This window comes from Symphalangus syndactylus, chromosome 15 (genome assembly GCF_028878055.3).
Source record: "Symphalangus syndactylus isolate Jambi chromosome 15, NHGRI_mSymSyn1-v2.1_pri, whole genome shotgun sequence".
Classification (NCBI taxonomy): domain Eukaryota; kingdom Metazoa; phylum Chordata; class Mammalia; order Primates; family Hylobatidae; genus Symphalangus; species Symphalangus syndactylus.
This window is the reverse complement of record NC_072437.2, coordinates 61,251,704-61,276,481: the sequence shown is the minus strand read 5'-3', so window position 1 is coordinate 61,276,481 and position 24,778 is coordinate 61,251,704. Positions and strand designations below refer to the sequence as shown.

Genomic DNA, 24,778 nt, shown 5'->3' with positions numbered 1-24,778 from the left:
CAGGAAGTCAAATCCAATTAGAAGATAAGTTATGTTAATGATGTATCCATGAAAGATAACTGTCAAAATACAGAGGACGAATAGAAACAATAAAACAGTACTATTTACCTAGCATGCATCTCAGAGGATCCTACTAAAGCATGAGAATTGACTAATCAGAGTTATTACCAAACACTAAAAAAGGGCCTTATTCCCAATTACAGGCCTATGAACTAAACTCAAAATCAGCACTACATGTAAGCATCGAAGTTGAATCTATAACCAGCTTAGATCCAAGTACTTTGATTGTGATAAAATCCTATTTATAACTTTCCTATCTTGTATATGGCCATTTATGCAAAGAAACCTTGTACTAGGCTGAAATACTGTATTTACTTTAAACCACCATCTAAGAAACACAGAACAATGGAGAGAGTACAAGGAAAGGCCAAGGGCCCAAGAATATGAATTTTGGAGAGATTACTCTGTCTTGTTAGTAATAGGGAAAAGTTTACAACAAGACAGCTAAACACTCAGGAAATACTAACTTTTATGATAGCCTGGGCTATTACCTAACTGGAAAAAGAATGAAAAGGCAGGTACAGGACCAGAAACTATCAATATGCCTTGATAATCATTCCAGGGAATTGTCAGGTTTATAAAGTACCACTTAGATCCACTTCAGAATGTCAGTCAGTGATTACCAAGTACAGAAGAGCTGGCTCTGTCCTAATAAATCTGGGAATTGAGTAAAGCTTGCCTCTAGCATTTCCCCTTCATTTCCCACCTACCTGGTTATCCTTAGCTAACACCTGCCCTTCTAGAATCAGAATCCTGTGACTCCTCCAGCCACCCAAGGTGACTCATAATGACTTCCTCCAGGTGATACTACCTGCCTTCTCTGTCAAGCCCTCTGGCCCTAACCTATCATGTATGAAAGGTGAAATAGGAGCATACTCTGATTTCACAGTTTTAACCATCATCCTGTGACCCCAAAAGTCCATCACAGGTAACATGCTCTGATTTTGGTAATGCAAAAATGTGTCACACTCATTTTAAGACTGGAATGAGGCCAATTACTACTACTCAGTATCTATAAATACAGAATTGCTACTTGTATAAATTACTCTCAATTATTAAAAAAAAAACACAGCAAAACAAAACAAAAACTGTTGACTCTGTGTGAGAAGTTGTCAACTTACCAGTGCTTGGATTAAAGTGCACTTAATGAGGGCTGTTTTAGGTTAGAGAAGCATGACAAATTTTGAAAGGTCTAAGGATGTATCTTTCCTGAATGTCAAGGACCCACTCCGGACAATATGGTAACTGGCCTGTTCTAAACTGAGGATCAATGCCAGGTTCTACCTGCACTCCACATGAGGCCTATTATTAGCTAATAGATGGAATTTCAGGCACTGAAGATGATGTTTTAGGTAGAGGAAAGTTAATGCTCTAAATCCTCATGTAGGATGCCCAACATCTGGACCCACACAGCATGACTACTGGTGCTGAGTAGCCACCCACAGTGAGTTAATCCCAGTAGCAGAAATAATGTGGGTAAAGTTGCTGGCTTCAGGAGCAAAGCACCCCCACCTTGGGTGCACTCTTCAAAGCAACACACACAAAGTTAACTGACCAAACTGAAGCCTCTGTTCTAATTACCTTTCAATTTGAATATACTAACTTTTCATCCTTATTATCTTTTCTTTCCCCTAGGCAATTAAAATTCTCTTCCATTTAGAAAATATTCTTAGTACAATTTAATGTTATAAGAAATTCACTTTCATGTAATGTTATCAAATTTGCTCATTAATTGTATAATTAATTACTAGTACCAAATAAGGCACCACATTTTTTTCTTCTCAAAACTTATATTTTCATCATTCAATGAATGCTAATAAAGACTGTATAAGTGAGGTTTAACAAATTTTGTACTTATAGATGTGATCAAATAAAGATTAAGAAAACCATTAACCAATCTTGAAGGGAAAAAAAACTTAACCAAAAATTTCACATATTGCTAGGTTTAGAGTTCAGACACTATAATACTAAGTACCAATAACTTAACTTTTTATTCTTAATAACACAGATAAAAGCACCAAATAAAATGGCAATATTTTATAGCTCCACGTATATAAACTACAAGCAACAAAAATCTCTTAAGAGAAAAATAGTATATTAATTAGAAAATAAAGTTCACTCTTCCTCAGATTCATTCTGAAACAAAGTAAGAATATTATCTTCTATTTACCACCTTAATTTAACCATGATATTCTTCTTAAATTCAAATTATGATCCAAATGCCCCTTTGGTTTAAAAAAATTCCTAGATTTTTTCTACTTTAGGCTTTTCCATCACCAGTGAAATTTCCAATTTCTATATTCTCACTTTAAAAAGGGCTTCCTAAACCAGTTCTATGTACTTAGTGGGAAAGACCTCTCCTTATCAGCAATTTGATTCTTTCATTCATTTACTCTTAAAACAGATATGTAAAAAGCTACCTTATATATCTAATATCTGATTTTCAAAGAACCGTGAATTCAGCATAGAAAGGAGTTGTGATTCCTACATCACATATTTTCTTTGAAAATAATATCTGATTAGAGGAGGCAAGGAAGAAAAAATATTTCATTGGTTAAAAACAGAAAGCTTAGCTCCAGAAAATGCTTAAAAATACATAGTTTAATAAGATAAAAATAATTAGAAAATATAAATATTTGCTAATACATTTAGTAAAATAAATATAAATCTTAATAATTTACATACTAGTACTTAAGTATGTAGCCCTATAAAAGTTTGTTTTTAAATTAGAATAGGGCAAAATATTATAAATTAAAATTAATCAGAAATATACAGATGGTTTTGCTACAAAACAAAAATAATCGTACCACCACAGGTAAAATTTCCTCCCCTGCTGTCTAACAGCAACTTAAACACCTATCATTACTTCACACATCATGACGTAAATGTGTTTAGATGCTGCAGCTTAAAGAAACGGCATAGGATAATGCTAATTTCTGCAGTTAACAGTATAAAAGCAAAAAAGAAACATTGCTAGACAAACCTAAAATCTAACTTCAGTAAAGAGCTTAAGAATTCTTCTTTTTTTCTAGTTTTTTTGTTCTGTTTTGTTTTGCTTAAGGACAGGGATTCACTTTGTCTCCCAGGCTGGAGTGCAGTGATTCGATCATAGTTCACTATAACCTCAAACTATTGGGCTCAAGCCACCCTTTCACCTCAGCCTCCTGAGTAGCTGGGACTACAGGCATGTGCCACCATGCCCAGCTATTTGTTTTACTTTTTGTAGAGAACAGCGTCTCACTATGTTGCCCAGGCTGGTCTCAAACTCCTAGCCTCAAGCAATCCCTCCTGCCTCAGCATCCCAAAGTGGTAAGATTATAGGTGAGAGCCACAAGCAGGTTTCTCCCTTCTTTTTTTTTTTTTTTTTTTTTGAGACGGAGTCTCGCTCTGTCGCCCAGGCTGGAGTGCAGTGGCGCAATCTCGGCTCACTGCAAGCTCCGCCTCCAGGGTTCACGCCATTCTCCTGCCCCAGCCTCTCCGAGTAGCTGGGACTACAGGCGCCCACCACCACGCCTGGCTAACTTTTTGTATTTTTAGTAGAGATGGGGTTTCACTGTGGTCTCGATCTCCTGACCTCGTGATCCGCCCGCCTCGGCCTCCCAAAGTGCTGGGATTACAAGCGTGAGCCACCGCGCCCGGCAGGTTTCTCCCTTCTAATGTAACCTCTTTAACTATGCAAATTCCTCCGTATTACGTTTGTTCTCAATATTACTTGGGTTAAGCATCATTGCTCTATTTCTGAGACCTGCTTATATCTGTTTACATTAATTTCATTGTAGATTTTAAATTCCTAGAATATAAGAAATCTTCCTAACTTGAACCTTTGGTAATAAATATTATTGCAGCTCACATTTAATAATCATGATCTTAAAGCTGACTCATGCCGTACTTTTGAGAGTTAAGAGAGGAAATGAAGGAAGAAAGAAAAGAGGAAGAAGAGGACAAAAAAGCAGAGAAAGGGTGGTGGGGGGAGAGAAAAAAAGAAGATGGGGTTGGGGTGCGCAGGGTTGAGAGGGAGGAAAGGGTGGGGAGAGATAATTAACCTATTCATGAGGAGTTCAGCACCAGAAGAGGTTTATTCATTATCAAGTTTCTCCTATTGCAAGACAGTTGAAACTAGAATTCAATAAAATTCAATATTTTTCCATCATGTACTGAAAAACACATCAGAACAATTTATCATCACTTTACTGCAACTGAAAAATCATATATTACAAAATTGGTGATGGACAGATACTAATTACCTATGTACATACCTGCGTATTCATCAGGGCTTTCAGACACTGTATGACTTTATGTTGATTTTTCTTTACAACTTTTTCTTGGCTGTATTGACATAAAAAATAGCAGTGTTGGAATTATAATTGGACATATGAATGATGCTTACTTGAAAATAATTATTAGCAATACTTACATTTTTCCACTAATCAGTTTTTCCAAAATGTCTAGTAATAATCCAAGCCCCTCATGTCCAAAGCTTTCCACCCAACTGAAAAACAGAAAAAAGATAGTTACGCATTGTCAGTAATGCAGCTTGTGTTATCATGTTATATACCTACAAGTATTTTATATTTGCTATATTCCTAATCGTAACTAAAACATAAGAATAACACCATATATAAAAATTATTCATGACTCATCTTAGTTGTGAAAGAAGCAAAGATGGATATGCCAATAGTGTACTAAACTCTGCTTGCACAAGCTTGTAAGAGCAGACTGTGCCCACCTCTTCCATGCTTCATGTTTAGGGACATCACGTGGGTAGCTTGAAATCAGCCACAGTGAAAGTATTCACACCAAAGAAACTGGCAAACCAATCAGAGCCTCCCCCACCCACGCACCCAGAGCTGGCTCTAAACATTTACCAGCATACCACTAATTACAGCCCATTTGGGGCTATGCCAAAGAAGACAAATTGTACAAGTGAGTAAAGATCTATGGAGGAAAGATGTAGATCAACATAAAGAAAAAGATTACTGGCAAAAATTAATAAAAAAAAAAAAGAGATGCTTTAGCAGAATTTCCCCAACCACTGAACTACATTCCTACAAATGTTAAGAATTTCCTAAGTTTCAAAGTTCAGTTGCTTAAAAACAAAAACAAAAACAAAACTGCATCACTGGGTTTTAAATGAGTATCTCCATGTTCACCAAACCAAATCTGTCCCATAAACCCACTGACCCAATCACAGGCCTTTACATAACTAGAACATTACTGTCACTAGACAACAGCTTGCCTGGATTACAGGAAAACTACCTCGGCAGAAATGAATAATTTTTTTCAGTGGAGATTAGTAAACCTAGGCCAATAAATAATACAATGATAATAATCTGTCACCAAAAGAATGAAGGAAAGAAAAGATATATGTGTGTGTATTTATTTGTACTTATATATGTGATTTTATGTATGTGTATGTGTACTGTTTGAACAGCAAGATGTTAAAAACAAAATTTTGGCCAGGCACGGTGGCTCCTGCCTGTAATCCCAGCACTTTGGGAGGCTGAGGCAGGTAAATCACCTGAGGTCAGGAGTTCGAGACCAGCCTGACCAACATGGTAAAACCCCATCTCTACTAAAAATACGAAATTAGCCAAGGGTGGTGGTGCATGCCTATAATCCCAGCTACTTGGAGAGGCTAAGGCAGGAGAATCACTTCAACCCAGGAGGCGGAGGTTGCAGTGAGCCGAGATCGTGCCATTGTACTCCAGCCTGGGCAACAAGAGCAAAACTCCATCACCAAAAAAAAAAAAAAAAAAATTCAAGGAATGAAAAACAGAACATTATAAAGAATAAAAACAAGCTTAAGTCATATATCAGAAAATACCAAAATATCATTTTTTCCATAAGATACATTTCCAGTGAAAACAAGAGAATAAAAACCAAATGCAACATATTTATATAAAAAATACAAATATTGATTAAAATCCAGCTTCTTCATTTGCACATTTCTGTAAATACAACTTGACACCTATCAATGTTGAGGATTTCTGATTTTACAAAAAAGAAAAAGAAATTTGCCATTTAGATTGGCAATCTCTTGTCAGACGATATTTTACTCATCTCTTGCCAGTGAAAGCCATGAAATAACTAATTTTTAAAATGCACTTAAACAGGAAAGATACTCTCTTGTAAAAGACTGAAGATTGCTATTATAGTTAAGGTAAGGAAAAAAGTTAAACAGAGGTTGTTTTCAAACCAGGCTGCTACTTCAAAAGTGAAGGGTTTACTCTTCACTATTAGCGCCAGACAGATTACCTGTAGGCATTTTGAATCCTGTTTTCATGTTTCATGAAAACAACTACAGCATCTCACTTAACTGTTTGCCTTGTTGGCATCCTATTCTGAATTTATTCCTATTTCACATGCAGCAGGCAAGTGAGGAGCAATCTGAGAGTTTTACTTGGGCTGACATTGGGATGCATAGAGAGAGACTGCTCATAAGGCACTCCTCTTTAATACTTTACAGAGGGCCTTCAATATTTTGTTTGAAGTAAATTTTCAACAATATCCATATTCAAAAATATAGCCACAAAGATATTCTAAAGCCAATATAAATGGTTTCAGATTATTCATACTGCTATCACCTTTAATCATTGTGAAGAATAAAATCACTGTTCATCAAACTGCCTCACACCAAAATAGGCAAAGTAATTTTAAATTATGTTAATATAACAAAAAGACTTTGTTACACTTAATATGCTTATATTATGACCCACTATAAAATTTAAGAAATACAAATCCATGTAAATCAGTAAGTTCTCTGATCTACATAATTAATAATAAAAAATAGCTATTTAAAATGTATTACCCTTAACATAATTATAACTAGAATAGTGGGACTCATAGACGGTCTAAAGTCAACTATTTCTAGATCCACTATGTAACTCTCTTCTAAACTACAGAATATGAACTATTCAAATAAAATTTATGCCTACTCATGTATTTTATATATAAACTAATTCTCTAAAAAACAAAACTTATTAAAGTTCCATGTAAAGAGGCATTAAACCAAATCACTTCATCTATTACAATCTTTTAAGTCACTGTGGGAATTTCTCAACAACAATAAAATGAGAGTTGGGCAATGGCCTTCTGCAAGCCAGATTACACATTATATTTCATAAAACATGTCAAAAACAAGAAAAGTGGGACAGGGTACAGGGAAAAAAAACTGAGACACTTGACAACCAAAGAAATGATATAAGAATTAAAAGAAAGCTAACAAAAGTACTTATTAAAAAGATTAAAAATAAATATGCATAAAACATCTCCCTGTTTTCTTAAAAATTTGCAAACTCAACATACTGTTGTATTAACAGGTATCACTCACAAAGCAATAATCTCAAGTGTTTCACCCTCACCCCTACTATTTTCAGCAATATTATTTTTAAAGATAGGGGTACGAATATCACTTCCTATTTCCACTGGAAAAGATGTTCAAGATAAAAAGTGATATTGAGTAGGTAGGTCTGTAGTCTTGACAGAGGTTTATTGAGATCCATAGCTTTCTACAAAAATGAAAAAATTTCTCATCATCACTGTAAGAAGCAACCTAGAAAAAAATTATCAACTCATCTATAAATGATCTATCTCCACGAACTAAAATCTGCACTATTTCTCCTGTGCCTGTCAGCACAGTACCATCAGGGATTATGTGGTTTAACTATAAACTGCATTCATGGATAAATATGCATGTTTCTTCTTCATGAATAGAAATGACATAGAGATCAGTATGACATTTGTATCAGAAAAAAACTGCTTTAAAACAGCAACCGTAGCGTGCTAAATATTAAATCTACCTCTTAAAATTCTGTAACAGGAAATATTAAACTCTTCTAATTGCCTCAAGGAAAACTTCTAAGTATATTACCCTTTAGCACTTCCTAGTAGGGGTCTCAATATAGGAGAAAAGAAGAGATGAAGAGGTAATAAAACTTAACAAAAATTAAAAAAAAAAAAAAACAAACAGAGGGAGAGGGAGAACAGGTTCCCAGAATTAAAATGTTTAACCCGCCTTTAAATGTTCAAAAGCAGCTTAGACTTTGAAATTCAGTTACTACTTCCAGAAACACAGGATGAAACTGAAAGTGTATAAAGTGGTTTCTGACATGTTGTTGGCTTTAGGAAGCAAATACAGTCAGTCACCTCATTGAACAATAGAGGCAACAATCAGGTCTCAGATTTACCTCCTGGCCAAAAGGAACAAAGCACTCTCAAGTATTTTTCCCAAAGACTGACCCTCCTACCCTTCCTTTGTTTTGTTTAAAGTTATTACCTTTCTTCCCAGATGTGCTCATAGAAAGGGAAAGACAAACCCATCATGAATTATAATGGAATTAATCTTGGAATTATTCCCTTATGATGTGGAATAAACATACCAGATCATAAGAGCAATCTTACCTGATGCATACTCCTTGAGTATAGGGACCATTTCTTATATATCATATTTATTCCAGCATGGGATAGACTGAGCACTCAATAAATCATTTTAGAATGAAACTAAGTCCCCTTCTATTGTTACATATAAGAGGTTACAGTCACTGAGAAATAACATCTAGGTCTGCTGATAACCAGGCTTGTGGCCTTTATACATGCAGAAATAAACACAAAGAGATGACAGATCTCCACACCATTACTGAACCTGTCTCAACCTTCAAGCTAGAAACTTCAACTGCAATTTCAGAACTGCTATTTATCCATACTGAATCAAAGATGATAAAACCAAAGACAGGGTCTTACTCTGTTGCCCAGGCTGGAGTACAGTGACACAATCATGTCTCACTGCCACCTCAACCTCTTGAGCTCAAGCGATCCTCCTGCCTCAGCCTTCCTAGTAACTGGGACTACAAGCATGTGTCACCACATTCAGCTAATTTTAACTTTTGTAGAGATAGGGTCTCACTATGTTGCCCAGGCCGGTCCAAACTCCTGGCCTCAAGCAAATCCTCTCACCTTAGCTTCCAAAAGTGCTAGGATTACAGGTGTAAGCCACTATGCCTGGCCAGGTCAGCCTTTATTAAAGGGCACACTGTGTTCTTGATACTGCACTAGGAATGAGAAATACAAAACTGAACAAAATATGTTCTCTGCCCTTGAAAAGATCACAGACTAGTGGTTGAAACAAATGTTGAACAAAATTATTTCCACAATGCAATAAATGCTATAATCATGGTGCTCTGGGAAGAGAAGGTACAATATCTACCTCTCTTGGGAACTTCGAAGCATCTGCTGTCTGACCTGAGTCTTTCTTTCTAAGCAGGAGGGCATATGCATGAAGACATTAAACGTAAAAGAAATGGCCTGTGCTGAGCAACAGAGAAAGCTGTATCAGAGATAAAACCAAACAGGTAAGAAAGGGCTTGATCTTGAAAAACCACATATATAATGCCATGGGCAATGGGAGGGCATAAAAGGACTAGGCATGTGTAGTAAAGAGAGTAATCCTACCCTTGCCCACCAAAAGATCTGCACATCTTAAACTCAGAACATATGAATATATTACCTCATGTAGCAAAGGAGAAATTCAGATTGCAGATGGAATTAAGGTTGCTAATCAGATGATTTTAAGATAGGAAAATTACCCTAGTTTATCCAGGTGGTTCCAATCTAATCATATAATTCTTAATTTCCCAGCTTGGTTAGAGAGATGAGATGAAAGAAAGTGAGTCAAAGCACAAAAAGGGATGGGCACCCTGGCTCATGCCTGTAATCCCAGCACTTTGGGAGGCTGAGGTGGGTGGATCACTTGAGGCCAGGAGTTCGAGATCAGCCTGGCCAACATGAAGAAACCCCATCTCTACTAAAAATACAAAAATAGCCGGGTGTGGTGGTGAGTGCCTGTAATCCCAGCTACTTGGGAGGCTGAGGCAGGAGAATCCCTTGAACCCAGGAGGCAGAGAATGCAGTGAGCCAAGATGGTGCCACTGCACTGCCTGCACTGCACTGCACTGCCTGGGCAACAGAGCAAGGCTCTGAGAGCATAAAAGGGACTCATCTTACCTTTAATGGTTTTGAAAATGAAGGAGGCCAAAGAAGAGCCAAAAAATGTAGGTGGACTGAAAAACCTGGGAATGGCCCTCAACTGAACAGCTAGAAAAGAAACAAGAATCTTAATCCCACAACCACAAGAAATTGGGTTCTGCCAATAACCCAAATGGACAAGCAAATTGAGTTGAGTCTCTTATTCATAAACACTAGATGTCTCCATTTATTTGGATCTTCTTTAACTCCTTTCATCATTATTTTGTAGTTTTCAGCATAAAAGTCCTATGGGTAATTCATTAGAATTACAATTATTTTTTGAGCAATTATGAATGGTATTGTGTTTTTAATTTCATTTTCTACAAGTTCATTGCTAGTACATAGAAATACAATTTTATATTTTTATCTTGAATCCTGCAACCCGGCTGAACTCAGTGATAAGTTCTAGGAGTTTTTGATAGATTTCTTGAGATTCTCTATGTAAACAATCATGTCATCTGCAAATAGGGACAGTTTTATTTCTACCTTTCTGACCTGCATGCCTTTATTTCCTTTTCTTGCTTCAGTGTTCTACCTAGAACTTCCCCATGGTGTAAAATAAGCGTCCTGAAAGCAGGCATCCTTGCCTTGTTCTCAATCTATCTTAGAGGGAAAGAATTTAGTCTTTCATCAGAAATAGAATATAAACTATAGGATTTTTGTAGATCTCTTTACCAAGTTAAGAAAGTTCCCCTCTGTATTAGTTTCCTAGGGCTGCAGCAAACTGAGGAGTTTAAAACAACAAATATATTATCTTGTAGTTATGGAAGCAAGGTGTTCAAAATCAAAGTGTCAGCAGGGCTGCTGCCTGGGACTCTGGGTAGAATCCTTCACTGCCTCTTCCTAGCTTCTGATGGAAGCTGCCAATCCTTCCAGTCATCAGATGGGACTCTTCCTGTATCTCTGCTTTTTTTTTTTAAGGACACAAGTCATACTGGATCAAGACTTTACCCTACTCCTTTATGACCTCATCTTAATTAATTACACTGCAATGACTCTGTTTCCAAAAAGGGCCACATTCTGCAGAGATTGTTAAGAATGTAAATAGATCTTTCTAGGGACAAAACTGAATTTACCCTCTATTCCTACTTTTCTGAGAGTTTTCATTATGAACAAGTGTTGAATTTTGTCAAATGCTATTTCCGCATCGATTCAAATGATCAAGTGACTTTTCCTCTTTTGCTTGTCAATATAATGCATTATATAAGGATTTTTGTATCTATACTCATGATGAACATTGGTTTGTAAGTTTGAGGGTTTTGGTTTTGTTTTATTCTATCTTGGTACTGTATTGGTCTGGTTTTGCTATCAGGTAATTCAAGCCTCATTTAAAAAAATTAATTGCTGTCTGCTCTGCTATTTTCTGGAATAGACTATGGAAAATTGGCATTAATTCTTCAAGTTTGTGGTAAAATTCTCCAGTGAAATCACCTGCACCTGAAGACCTTTTGGTGGGGAGAAGGTACTTAATTATCTTAATAGTCAGATGGCCATCCAAATTATCTATTTCATATTGGGTGTGTTGTAGTTTTTCAAAGAACGGATCTAGTTCACCTAAGTTGTTGAGTTGTGTATTTAAAGTTGTTCAAAGTATTCCCTCATTACCCTGTTGATGTCTTGGTAATATCTCTTGTTTAGTTCATGAAATTGGCAATTTGGGCACTGCTTTCAAGATGTTTTTATCTATCTTTGGTTTTCAGTTTTTTTTTTTTTTTTTTTTGAGACACAGTCTTACTCTGTCTCCCAAACTGGAGGGCAGTGGTGCAATCTCAGCTCACTGCAACCTCCGCCTCCTGGATTCAAGCAATTATCCTGCCTTAGCCTCCCGAGTAGCTGGGACTACAGGCATGCGGCACGATGCCGGGCTAATTTTTGTATTTTTAGTAGAGACATGGTTTCACCATCTTGGCCAGGCTAGTCTTGAAGTCCTGACCTCAAGACACCCAACCGCCTCAGCCTCCCAAAGTGCTGGGATTACAGGCGTGAGCCACTGTGCCCAGCCTAGTTCTCGGGAATTTGACTGTGATATGTCTGTGTATGAATTTCTTTGAGTTTATCCTGTTTGTGATTCAGTTTAGGTAGGTTTATGTCTTTTGCCAAATTTGGGAACTATTCAGCCATTTTTTTTTTTTTTTTTTTTTTTTTTTTTTTTTGAGACAGTCTTGCTTGTCACCCAGGCTGGAGTGCAATGGCGCGATCTCGGCTCATTGCAACCTCCGCCTCCTGGGTTCACACCATTCTCCTGCCTCAGCCTCCCAAGTAGCTGGGACTACAGGCACGTGCCACCATGCAAGGCTAATTCTGTATTTTTAGTAGAGACGGGGTTTCACCATGTTGGCCAGACTGGTCTTAAACTCCGGACTTGAGGCGGTCCAGCCGCCTCAGCCTCCTGAAGTGCTGGGATTACAGGCATGAGCCACCATGCCCACCCTATTCAGCCATTATTTCCTCATGTACTTTTTTATCCTGTCCTCTTTCTCCTCTCGTCTCCAATGACAAGAATGTTAGATCTTTGGTTATAGACCCATAATTCCCTGAGACTCTGTATGTATTTTTTCCCAATCTATTTTTTCCTGGTTGTCCAGACTATATACTTTCTATCATTCTATAGTCTAGTTCACTAATTCTCTCCTTTCAGCCTCATGTTTTGCTTTTGAGGCCCTCCAGCAAGCTTTTTACTTCAGTTATTGTATTTTTCACTTCTAAGATTTACATTTGGTTCTTTAAAAGAAGAAATAGTTTCCTGTATTTCTTTGCTGAGACTTTCTATTTTTTTTTTTTTGTTTCAGCACATTCCTATTTGCCTATTATAACACTTTTATGATGGCTGCTTTTTAAAAGATTCTTGTCAGATAATTCTACCATCTCTGTCATATCAGTGTTGTCATCTATTGTCTTTTTTCATTCAGTTTGTGATTTTCCTGCTTCTTGGTATGACCATATTTTTTATACTGAAGCCTGAAAATTTGGGATATCGTGTTATAAGATTCTAAATCTTATATAAACCTCTTATTTCAGTAAGCTTCCTGTGACACATCTCCAGTGGAAGAAGAGAAAGCACCACCTCATTACTGCAAGGTGGAAACAGAAGTCCAAGAGAGATTCTTTGTTACCACTTGACATGGATGGGAATCTAGGCACTCCCTGATGGAGAGAAGGACTGTCTCATTATGCTCACCATGTAACCTACAATAGCACCATGGAAGGGGGATGTGGACATCTGTTATCACTGGGTGGTGGTGAAAGCCCTGACTCTATTTGCCTCTTTGGACATAATGCCAGTGGGGAAGGGGAAGAATGCCTCATTACTGCCATCTGTGGGTAGAAATCCAGGCTACCCACTTTGCTTTTTGATGGTGTGGTGGGGAGGATGGAGCCACAGATTTTTTTCTGCGGTATTTAGCAGAAATACAGAGCAGTTATTGCCAACATTTTCTGTCTTGTTTGCTGCCATTTTTGCGGTCCTTTGGTTTAAGAGAGAAGGCTTTTGTTGGGACTTCTTTGTTCTGTGCCCACTGTCACTTCTGGGTTACTGACTTCTTCACCTCCAAATCTGACAAAAAGGCAGAAAGACAACCCAGCAAACTCACTGCCATATTGTTCCTTAAATATCAAGGTTCCTAGCCTGTCTTCTTATATTTGTTTCACATATAATGTCCAGTATTTCTAGTTGTGCTTAGAAAAAAAAATAGGAAAAAGTAGATTTAGTCTTATCTTTCATACAGAAGTCTGAAACATCCACTGTTAGAGTGTGAGAACAGGCAGAAGCTCCCACCAAGCAAATGAGAAAAAGGCAGTGACAGTGGTAAGAGGAGAACCGAGTAAACCTGACATAACAAATCCAAAGGAAAGAAGTTTCAAAAAGAGAAGGGTCAAGAGTCAAGTGCTAAAATGAGGTCAAAGAAAATAAGGGCTAAAAAGAACTATAAAGAAATGAATTCAAGAGTAGTTTATAAATAATTCTGTAGAAGTGAAATCCTGATTGCAAAAGAATTAAAAGAGAAAAAGGGTAGTAAGTACAAAGAAAAAAACATAATTTGGGATTAAAGAGTTGATGGAAGAAATTTGTAGGAGGACTGAGATGAGGACAATTAAAAAAAAAACTGCGTGCAATAAACACTATTACCAAAATAAACAGAGAATATTAGAGGAGCAATGAAAATGGCTACCACACTTAGCTAGGGCCTAGGAACAAAACCAAACTTAAAGAAAAAACTATGCCTACAATATTGAAGTGGAATGATGCTCATATATCTGAAGTTTAAAAAGCAGAAATGGTATATAAGGCATTTTCTATTATTATTCTTAAACGTTTTTGTTCACATATAAGAAATGTATGTACATATGTGTAGCTATACAAACATATTCTTAATCATCCTCCACCTAGTCAGCTAATTCTACTCTCTCATACATCCCCACACACTGCTCCCACCAGAACCAGTTGGGTTTCTTTCCAAATCCATTCCTGACAGTTGTACTTACTATTGTATTTATATAATTAATATTATATAAACAGATAACACCTAATTGGGGAAAGAGGTACTTTTTCTATGAAAACTAAGCCTAATGATTTGGAAAGCTAAAAATAGATTACTTTTTAAATTGCTATAGAAGCAAATGTGGGCACAACTATATATTAAAGGGAAATCACAGTACCAGAAAAATTTTTTTTCAGCAGAAGAATACTTCTGTATTCAGATTGCTTTGCCAGAGCCTTTACGATCCTGTTCTTCTTTAAAGCACCAATACCAGGAAGACAACGCATTATGAGTATGCTTTATGCAATCAGCCTTTGCCCACTCCAAGTAAAGGTCTGGGCTCCATATGAAATGTCTAGAGAAAAAAATGTTTATGTTTTAGATTGAAAAAAAAAAAATGTTTGGGGTATATTTGAATCATTTATTTGATGATTACATACTTTAAGCAATTTTTTTAACCAACCAACCAACCAACGGTATTAGACAGGAAGACTTCCTCTGTAGACAGTGTCTCTCTCTCTCTCTCTCTCTCCTCCAAGAAGTTAGTGTCTATTTAAGTAGATAATATTATACATTTTTCTTGATTTTGCTTTTGCGTATTTTCTCATTGTCCTATAATGAACTTATATTTTTTGTAATAAGAAAAATATTTTTAATTACCCAAAAGGATAATCTTACATGAATGCCTAGGGAAACACAAATCTAGATGGTTTAAAATCAATACACGAAGCTTCTTAAAAGGAGAAAAAATACATTACTGCTCACATGTGACAAACTAACAAATTTCATACCTTAAACTTGGAAGGTCAGCTTTAATACTGTATAATATCTAGATCCAATTTACATTCCTCTGTCAGAGTAATATATCACCAATGCTGAATATAATTATAGCTTATTTTAAGCTTTCATTTTCACCTACCTTTACCAAGGTGACTAAATACTTAAAATGAACAGTTCTAGGAGGGAGTACAAAGCACTTAGCATGCCCTGTGGGGCAAGACAAACATACACCTACATGCCATTCAATGGCCCATCCACCCAAATTACACTAAATTACAGAGCCAGGCTGGGAATTCAGGAACTATTATAAATAATGTTCAGATTATAAAATCTACTAACCTTCAAAATACAACCACTAATATGTATATTTTCTTGAAATATTCTTCTTAAAGAAACTGTATATTTAAAAACAATCATTTATTCCCACTTTTCATATCAGATAAGATAACACAGTAATAAATGTAGTATTCTTCTAGTTTGTTTTTGGCTATAACATACTGAAAGGCATAAAATATCTAGAGAAAGCATTCCAAAAAAAATGAAAATAAAACCAGGTTAACAGGAATGATAAAAAACAAAGCACAAGAAACAAGAGTTCTTGACCTTTAGATGAAAAAAACAGTAAAAGAACTATAGATTTTAAAACACAGATACTGGTATGTGCTCTAATCAAAACTTAAGTCCACTATTAAAAGGAACATATTATAAAAAAGGAAATATCTTATTTGGAATGTATTAAATATTAATAGGTAGTTTCTTAGTATCAAATTAAATATCGTTAGTTCAAGAATTATTGAACTAAATTATTCATTTTAAATATAGACTAATTTGCCAACAATATATGTGGAAAAGACATTATGGTCACATTTCAGGCCTTTCACCACTTGTCCCCACCCTAAATTCTTGTCACTACTACCCAATGCTAGTCAGAGCAGTCCTAATTATTAAAATCCATGATCTTCCCTTGATTCTATAAATTTCATTGCTACTTTTGTGTGGCAATGCACTCATAATGCTCCCCTCCATAGAACTGCCTTTGTAACAACTGAAACAAGTTCAGCTTTCAAGGACAATTCACATTTCCTTCTTCTTTGAAATCTCACTGATTTGATTTCTCCATGTGCTCACCAAGTTCCATTCACTTGACCTCAGATACCCCTCCAGTTAGTTCCCATTTCTCTCCTTTCTTTTATAGCAAAAGGTCTCAAAAAATTTCATCACAAGCATGGTCAGCACTTCTTGCCATCCGTTCACTCAATCTCATTTCAGTCTGGCTTCTACCACCAAGACTCCAAAAAAATCTATTTTCTAAAAGGATGCCAACAACCTTCCTCTGCCAGTTCCAATAATATCATCTTGCCCCACCTCATAGCAGTGCGCTTTGCAGTTTGTCACTCCCTTATTTTGAAACACTCTTCCTTTAGGTCCAGAAACCAGCGTTTGGGGTTCTCCTCCCCACTGGCTACTCTTCAGTCTGTGTTTCTGCCTCCTCTTCCCTTTCTGGATCACCTATTTCTGGACACTTTCCGAACCTGGAGTCCTTCAGAACTTGTTCTGACCACTCACCTATATCTTTAGCTTCCTTCTCCATACAACCTGCCCACACTGGGATTGCATCCATTCTCAGGGCTTAAATATCTCCACTCCACATATGTAAGCTCCAGACCCACATATGTAGGGGTTTGCTTGATGTCTCAAATTGTGATACTCTTTTAAACATGTCAAACTTAACATGTTAAAAAGGGATATTTTTGGCCAGGCATGGTGCCTCACGCCTGTAATTCCAGCAATTTGGGAGGCCGAGGCGGGCGGATCACAAGGTCAGGAGATTGAGACCATCCTGGCCAACATGGTGAAACCCCATCTCTACTAAAAATACAAAAATTAGCCAGGTGTGGTGGCGTGCGCCTGTAGTCCCAGCTACTCAGGAGGCTGAGGCAGGAGAATCACTTGAACCTGGGAGGCGGAGGTTGCAGTGAGCTGAGATCATGCCACTGCACTCCAGTCTGGTGACAGAGCAAGACTCCATCTCAAAGAAAAAGGGATTTTTTTTTCTTCTCCAAAATTCACGGAACAAGTAACAACCTCCTCCACCCCAGTTAACAGCACTACTATCTGCCTATTTGCTCAAGTAAAAAAAAAAACTCTTATTCTCGATTCCTCCTTTTCATTCACATCCTATATCCAATCCATCAACAGGTCCTACAGTTTCTACCTCCAATTTATCTGCAACATTCACCCATCCCTTGGCCCACCACTGCTACAATCCTTATACAAGCCACCCTCCTAATTCATGTGACTACTGCCAGAGCCTCCTATCTCACACCTCCTTGTCCACTCTCTCCTCCCTTCAATCAATTCTCCCTAATATGGTTTGGGTCTCTGTTGCCACCCAAATCTCACCTCAAATTGTAATCCCCATAATCCCCACATGTCAAGGGCAGGACCAGGTGGAGGTAATGGGATCATGGGTGTGGTTTCCCCCATGCTATTCTCTTGAAAGCGAGTGAGTTCTCACAAGATCTGATGGCTTTATAACGGGAATTTGGCATTTGCCCTGCTTCCACTCACTCCATCCTGCCACGCTGTGAAGAAGGTGCCTGCTTCTCCTTTGCCTTCTGCCATGACTGTAAGTTTCCTGAGGCCTCCCCAGTAAAGCAGAACTGTGGGTCAATTAAACCTCTTTCCTTTATAAATTACCCAGTCTCAGGCAGTTCTTTATAGCAGCCTGAGAACACACTAATACACTTCCTGTGGCAGTTAAAGTGATCCTTTTAGAAAGTTAAGCCAGAATAGCTCATCTCCTGCTTGAAACTCCTCAACAGACTCCACTTCCATAGAATGAAAATCCAATATCCCTACCACGAGCTTTATGGCCATGACCTTCCACATGGCCTGGCCACTGCCCACCTTCTCTGACAGCCTTTTGGATTCCACCATCCTCTCCTCTCTCCATCCCTCTGCTACACGGTTTTTCCACCTCATGTTCAGTACTTCTGCCCACTCTTCTCTAAACTAGTTCCTTGTCCTTTGGTGTCAAACTCCACCACCTCAGAAAGACTTTCTATAATCAGCTAAATCAAAAAACCTCTCCGTTAATCACTCTCAGTCCCCATTTTTTCTTTACTGAACTGATTATACCTTTTTGTTTTATTTATTTGTGTTCTAGGTTTCTCTCTCCTACATGCTTCTCATTTACTGTGGTACCTAGCATAGCCCTTGGAATACTTGTTGCATATATAGATTATAAAATCCTGTGCTATGTTTTAGTGGCATGTTATCCATGTCACATACTCAGGAACTTAAGAGCTTTATTCTTTCACATGTTAGATGTTTCTCTCTAAAAGGAATCAGAACAATTTAAGAAAAGAAATCCTTGCACCTCATCTAGTATTCCAAACAGAGAATGCATAACAACACTTGAAATACCTGCTCTCCTGTCTTGCAAAATGAGCAGTACAGGTTCATGTATTTTACTTTATTTCAAGCATTAATCTCCTTATTCTGTTTTTACTATTCAAATCCATTTAACATATACTCTGATCTTCTCTCCTGAGTCCCATATTAAGGCTTCACCATGACACAAACTGGTCCCCTCCTCAGAAATTCATAGCACAGTGGAGAGAGCAGCCACACATATAGACTCAAGAGTACAAAGGCTCAAAACAAGTGCACAAGAAATATGTTTTTCTGATCTCTAAAGATGTGTTGTCCAATAGGGTAGCCTCCAGACACATGTGGCTATTTAAATTTTAAATTTAAATCCTAATCACACTAGCAATATTTCAAGTGCTCAACAGCCACATGTGGTAAGCAGCTTCTGTAATGAACAAGACAGACATAGACCATTTTTGTCATTGTAGAAAGTTCTATCAGGCTTCTGTTCAAATGGGCTAAACTTCTACTTAGCCCTGCAGAGGGACTGCAGGTGACATCAGTGGCTCTAACCTTCTTTTGGGTGTTTCTTTCACATTATTGTATTAGGCCATTCTTGCATTGCTATAAAGAAATGCCTGAGGCTTGGTAATTTATAAAGAAAAGAGGTTTAATTGGCTCGCATTTCTGCACGTGGTACAGGAAGTATGGCACCAGCATCTACTCTGCTTCTGGGAAGGCCTTAAGCTTCTAATCATGGCAGAAGGTGAAGGGGTAGCAGGCACGTCACATGGCCAGAGCCAGAGTGTGTGTGTTGGCTGGAGAAGGGGTGGGGAGGCAAACTTGTAAATGATGAGATCTTACAAGAACTCACTCACTATCACAAAGACAGCACCAAGCCAGGAGGGATCTGACCCATGATCCAAACACCTCCCACCAGGTCCCACCTCCAGCACTAGAGATTACAATTCACCATGAGATTTGGGTGGGGACAAATATCCAATCTGTATCAGTCTGCCCCTAGCCCCTCCCAAACATCATATCCTTTTCAAATTGCAAAATGTGATCATGCCTTCCTAATAGTCCCCCAAAGTCTTAATTCATTCCAGCATTAACTCTAAAGTCCAAAGTGCAAAGTCTCATCTGAGACAAAGTGAGTCCCTTTTACTTACAAGCCTGTAAAATCAAAAACAAGTCATTTACTTCCAAGATACAATGGGGGTACAGATATTAGGTAAACCTTCCCATTCCAAATGGGAGAAATCAGCCAAAACAAAGGGGCTATAGGCCCTAAGCAAGTTTGAAACCGAGTAGCGCAGTCATTAAACCTTTTTTTTTTTTTTTTTTTTTTGAGATGGGGTCTCTCGCTCTGTCATCAGGCTGGAGTGCAGTGGCACGATCTTGGCTCACTGCAATCTCTGCCTCCCAGGTTCAAGCGATTCTCCTGCCTCAGCCTCCCGAGTAGCTGCGACTATAGGCACGGGCCACCATGCCCAGCTAATTTTTGTATTTTTAGTAGAGACGGGGTTTCACCACGTTGGCCAAGATGGTCTCAATCTCTTGACCTCATGATCCACCGCCTCGGCCTTCTAGGCGTGAGCCACCGCACCTGGCCTGCAGTCATTAAATCTTAAAGCTCCAAAATAATCTTCTTGACTCCGTGTCCCATATCCAGGCCACATTGGTACAAGGGGTGGGCTCCCAAGGCCTTAGGTAGCTCTGCCCCTGTGGCTTTGCAGGGTGCACCACCCACAGCTGCTCTCAGGTGCCAGCATTGAGTGTCTATGGCTTTTCCAGGTGTAGGGTGCAAGCTGCTGGTGAATCTATCATTCTTGGGTCTGAAGAGCAGTGACCCTCTTCTCACAACTCAACTAGGTAGTGCCCCATTGAGGACTCTGTGTAAGTGGTCCAACCCCATATTTCCCCTTGGTACTACCTTAGCAGAGGTTCTGTGTGAGGATTCTGCCAGCCCCTACAGCAGTGTTCTACCTGGACACCCAGGCTTTCTCCGTATATCCTCTAAAATCTAGGCAGAGGCTACCAAACCTCAACTCTTGCACTCTGTGCACCCACAGGCTTAACACCACATGGAAGACACCAAGACTCACAGCTTGCGCTCTCTGGAGCTGTGGCCCAAGCTGTACCAGGGCCACTTTGAGCTGAAGCTGGAGCCAGAGTGGCAGGGAAGCAGGGAGCAATGTCTCAAGGCTGCAGAGAGCAGCAGGGCCCGGGGCCTGGCCCTCAAAACTATTCTTCCCCAGGAGGCCTCTGGGCCAGTGACGGGAGGGGCTGCCAAAGGTCTCTGAAATGCCTTCAAGGTTTTTCCCTCATTGTCTTGGACATTAACTCTTGGCTCCTTTTTAGTTATGCAAATTTGTCTAGCAAGTAGTTGCTCCACAGCCTTCTTGAGTTCCTCTCTGAAAAGAGCTTTTTCTTTGCCACATGGGCAGGCTGCAAATTTTCCAAACCTTTATGATCTTCTTCCTGTTCAAATATAAATTTCTTTGCTCCAACATTGGAACATAGGCAATTAGAAGAAACCAGGCCACATCTTGCATGCTTTGGTGCTTAGAAATTTCTTCCACCAGATACCCTAAATCACTCTGAAGTTCAACCTTCCACAAATCCCAAGGGCAGAAGCAAAATGCAGCCAAATTCTTTGCTAAGGCATACCATGCATAACCTTTGCTCTGGTTCCCAATAAGTTCCTAACTTGCATCTGAGACCTCCTCAGCATGGATTTCACTGTCCATATTACTATCAGCATTTTGGTCACAATCATTTAACGAGTCACGAGGAAGTTTCAAACTTTCCCTTATTTCCCATATTCTTCTGAGCTCTCCAAATTCTTCCAACCTCTGCCCATCACCCAGTACCAAAGTTCCTTCCATATTTTCAGATATTTTTACAGCAAATGCCCCACTCTTTTTTTTTTTTTTTTTTTTTTTTTTTTTTTTTTTTTTTACCAATTTTCTGTATTAACCAATTCTTGCATTTCTATAAAGAAATATCTGCATCTGGGTAATTTCTAAGGAAAAGAGGATTAATTGGCTCATGGTTCTGCAGGCTGCACAGGAAGCATGACACCAGCATCTGCTTGCCTTCTGGGTTGGCCTTAGGAAGCTTGGTGGAAGGTGAAGGGGGAACAGGCACATCACATGGCGAGACCAGGAGCAAGAAAGAGAGTGTGGGCAGAGGTGACATACACTTTTAAATGACCAGATCTCATGAAAATTCACTCACTATTGCAAAGACAGCACCAAATTCATTGGGATCTACTCCCATGAGCCAAACACCTCCCACCAGGCCCCACCTTCAGCACTGGGGATTACAATTCAACAGGAGATCTGAGCAAGAACAAATATCCAAACTATATCAATTATTATTTATGAAATTTAGTATACAAGAAGCTGAAATAAACTGTACCTGCTCCTTTCAGATATATACTGCCCCTCTAATAAAAGAACTAGAAATCCATCACCAATCTAAATGATAGAGTTTTACTCTTAAAAAGTTTTCTGAATGATAAAAATTAAAACTTCCTTCTATTGTCAATGTGATGCCTTCCTTTGTATTAAGGCCTTTCTTCATGTATAGATATGTAAGGCAATACCAAGATAAACATCATCATTTTAAAAATCGTTTACTTAACCGACTTGGCAATACTTTAAGACATAATAACAAGCCCAGAAAATTAATCTAAGGAATAAACTATACTGATTCTTTGTATGTAAAGTACTAAAAACTAGAGGCTTTAGTATCTGCAGTTCAATAATTTATCTCATTGAAAATATTTATCTTTCAACAGAAACCAAAGAAACCAAAATATTCAGTTAATAACTTCATACTGATAGCTATAAAGCCATAAACACATAAGGTTTACATTCTCAGAAAACAGGCAATAACAATTAAAAAGAAAGAAAGTTTATTATATTCTACCTTTATATTCGTAAGAAACTGTAAAGTTTAACGAGTTTTTTTTTCCAAATTGTTTTGGCTTAACGCTCTACCTTCTGTTGTTGTCTTTTAAACAGTAAACTGATAGTTTCAAATAATTAGGTTTGTTTTGCTTTGTTTTGTTTTGTTTTGCTTTAAGAGGCAGGGACTCACTGTGTTGCCCATGCTAGAGTACAGTGGCTATTCACAAGCACAATCCCACTACTGTTCAGCATGGGAGTTTAACCTACTCTGTTTCTGACCTGGGCCAGTTCACCTCTCCTTGGGCAATTTGGTGATCTGCCCCTCTCAGGAGGTCACCATATTGATGCTGAACTTGGTGTGGACACCTGATTGGCACAGTGCACCACAGCCCAGAATTCCTGGACTCAAGAGATCCTCCTGCCTCAGCCTCCCAAGTAACTGGGACTACAGGCATGTGCCACCATGCCCAGCTCAAATAATTAGGTTTTAGCTACATTTTCTCCCGGTTATACTTAAATATCAGTAATATAGGGTCCAAAATCTATTTTTTAATAGAGTAGTTGAATATAACTAATCTAGAAATAAATGAGCTCTCGTAGTTATATGAAACTGCATTAAAAATGAAGATTTTGGATTCTGTGTCACATTGTGACTCACTTTACATGTTAACATAATTTTTTTTAAAAAAGATAGTCAATCTTGGCCATTTAAATAGAAATTTATATTTAAATAAACTGGGAGCTATATATGGCAGATATATATGCCATACATATATGTATATATGCCATGTATATATGTACAGCATATATAGATATAGATATAACTTTAAAAAATAGATTTGGAGCACTTTACAATTCCAGGCCCTCTCAGGTCAACTATAAATTCAGCTGAGCAGCTCTTATTTACCATCTATAGAAGATACGTGTCTGTTAAAAGCAAGTAATAAATTTTCCATGCGCTCTTTGTTTACTGTTAACCCTGTATTCAAAGCCAAAGCTTTTAAGATACAGATACACTTTGAAACCAAATATTTATACAACATTTTGCTACATCTATAAACCAAAAAAAAGCTATAGAATGAATGACAATATACAAAAGAGGCAGCCTCCTACCCCTAGGGAACATTCAGTTTTCTAGAGGTCTCTTAGAGAAATGGTGCTAGGTTTGGAAGGACTGTGAAAGCATGAGAATGTAATGGCTTGTCCTTTGAAAATATAAAGTTAATACTTATTTGAAAACATTAATAGTTACTTTCTTCCAGGACATTTTTCATTAATATTTCATCAATTTGACATGCCTTTAGAAAGGACAGTCACATGACCTAAAATTAGAAGGTATTTTCAACAAATATTTATTTAATAAGCAATGCTACTTGTCATAAACACTACAAACTCTGAATGGCAATTAAGAAATAATAGAAGGCATATTTGAAGATAGATGGCAGTGTCAAAATAAAGAGGTAAAGAAGAATATTAATATCCTACCTAATACTTTTTGTCTTCTTATTGGAAAGTAATCTTGAAAAAATGCCTTTAAGAGGTATAAGTAGGCACATCTCTCTAACGAAAACTCTGTTTAAAAAATGCATCCCACATGCAAGGCTGGTTCAACATACGCAAATCAATAAATGTAATCCAGCATATAAACAGAACCAAAGACAAAAACCACATGATTATCTCAATAGATGCAGAAAAGGCCTTTGACAAAATTCAACAACCCTTCATGCTAAAAACTCTCAATAAATTAGGTATTGATGGGACGTATCTCAAAATAATAAGAGCTATCTACCACAAACCCACAGCCAATATCATACTGAATGGGCAAAAACTGGAAGCATTCCCTCTGAAAACTGGCACAAGACAGGGATGCCCTCTCTCACCGCTCCTATTCAACATAGTGCTGGAAGTTCTGGCCAGAGCAATCAGGCAGGAGAAGGAAATAAAGGGTCTTCAATTAGGAAAAGAGGAAGTCAAATTGTCCCTGTTTGCAGATGACATGACTGTATATCTAGAAAACCCCATTGTCTCAGCCCAAAACCTCCTTAAGCTGATTAGCAACTTCAGCAAAGTCTCAGGATACAAAATTAATGTACAAAAATCACAAGCATTCTTGTACACCAATAACAGACAAACAGAGAGCCAAAT

General features: G+C 37.9%; 1 protein-coding gene and 1 long non-coding RNA gene across 8 annotated transcripts in view; one reads left to right on the top strand and one right to left on the bottom strand.

Annotated features, from left to right (window-relative positions):
- The window catches only part of DIAPH3 (diaphanous related formin 3), a 507,090-nt gene that overhangs the window by 344,915 nt on the left and 137,397 nt on the right, over nt 1–24,778 (bottom strand). For all 6 annotated transcript variants that reach the window (XM_055244170.2, XM_055244171.2, XM_063618797.1 and 3 more), the window contains 2 exons: nt 4,475–4,549; nt 4,317–4,386 (listed from right to left, as the gene is read on the bottom strand). In XM_055244170.2, coding sequence (XP_055100145.2) covers nt 4,317–4,386; nt 4,475–4,549 — 145 coding nt within the window. The remainder of the gene's footprint in view (nt 1–4,316; nt 4,387–4,474; nt 4,550–24,778) is intronic.
- On the top strand, nt 838–13,511 carry LOC129463542 (uncharacterized). 2 transcript variants are annotated; one of them, XR_008651221.1, is made up of 3 exons: nt 838–988; nt 9,320–9,407; nt 13,099–13,511. It is a non-coding gene; the product is annotated as an uncharacterized lncRNA (long non-coding RNA). The 2 variants fall into 2 exon arrangements; XR_008651220.2 differs by lacking the exon at nt 838–988 and adding an exon at nt 1,405–1,504.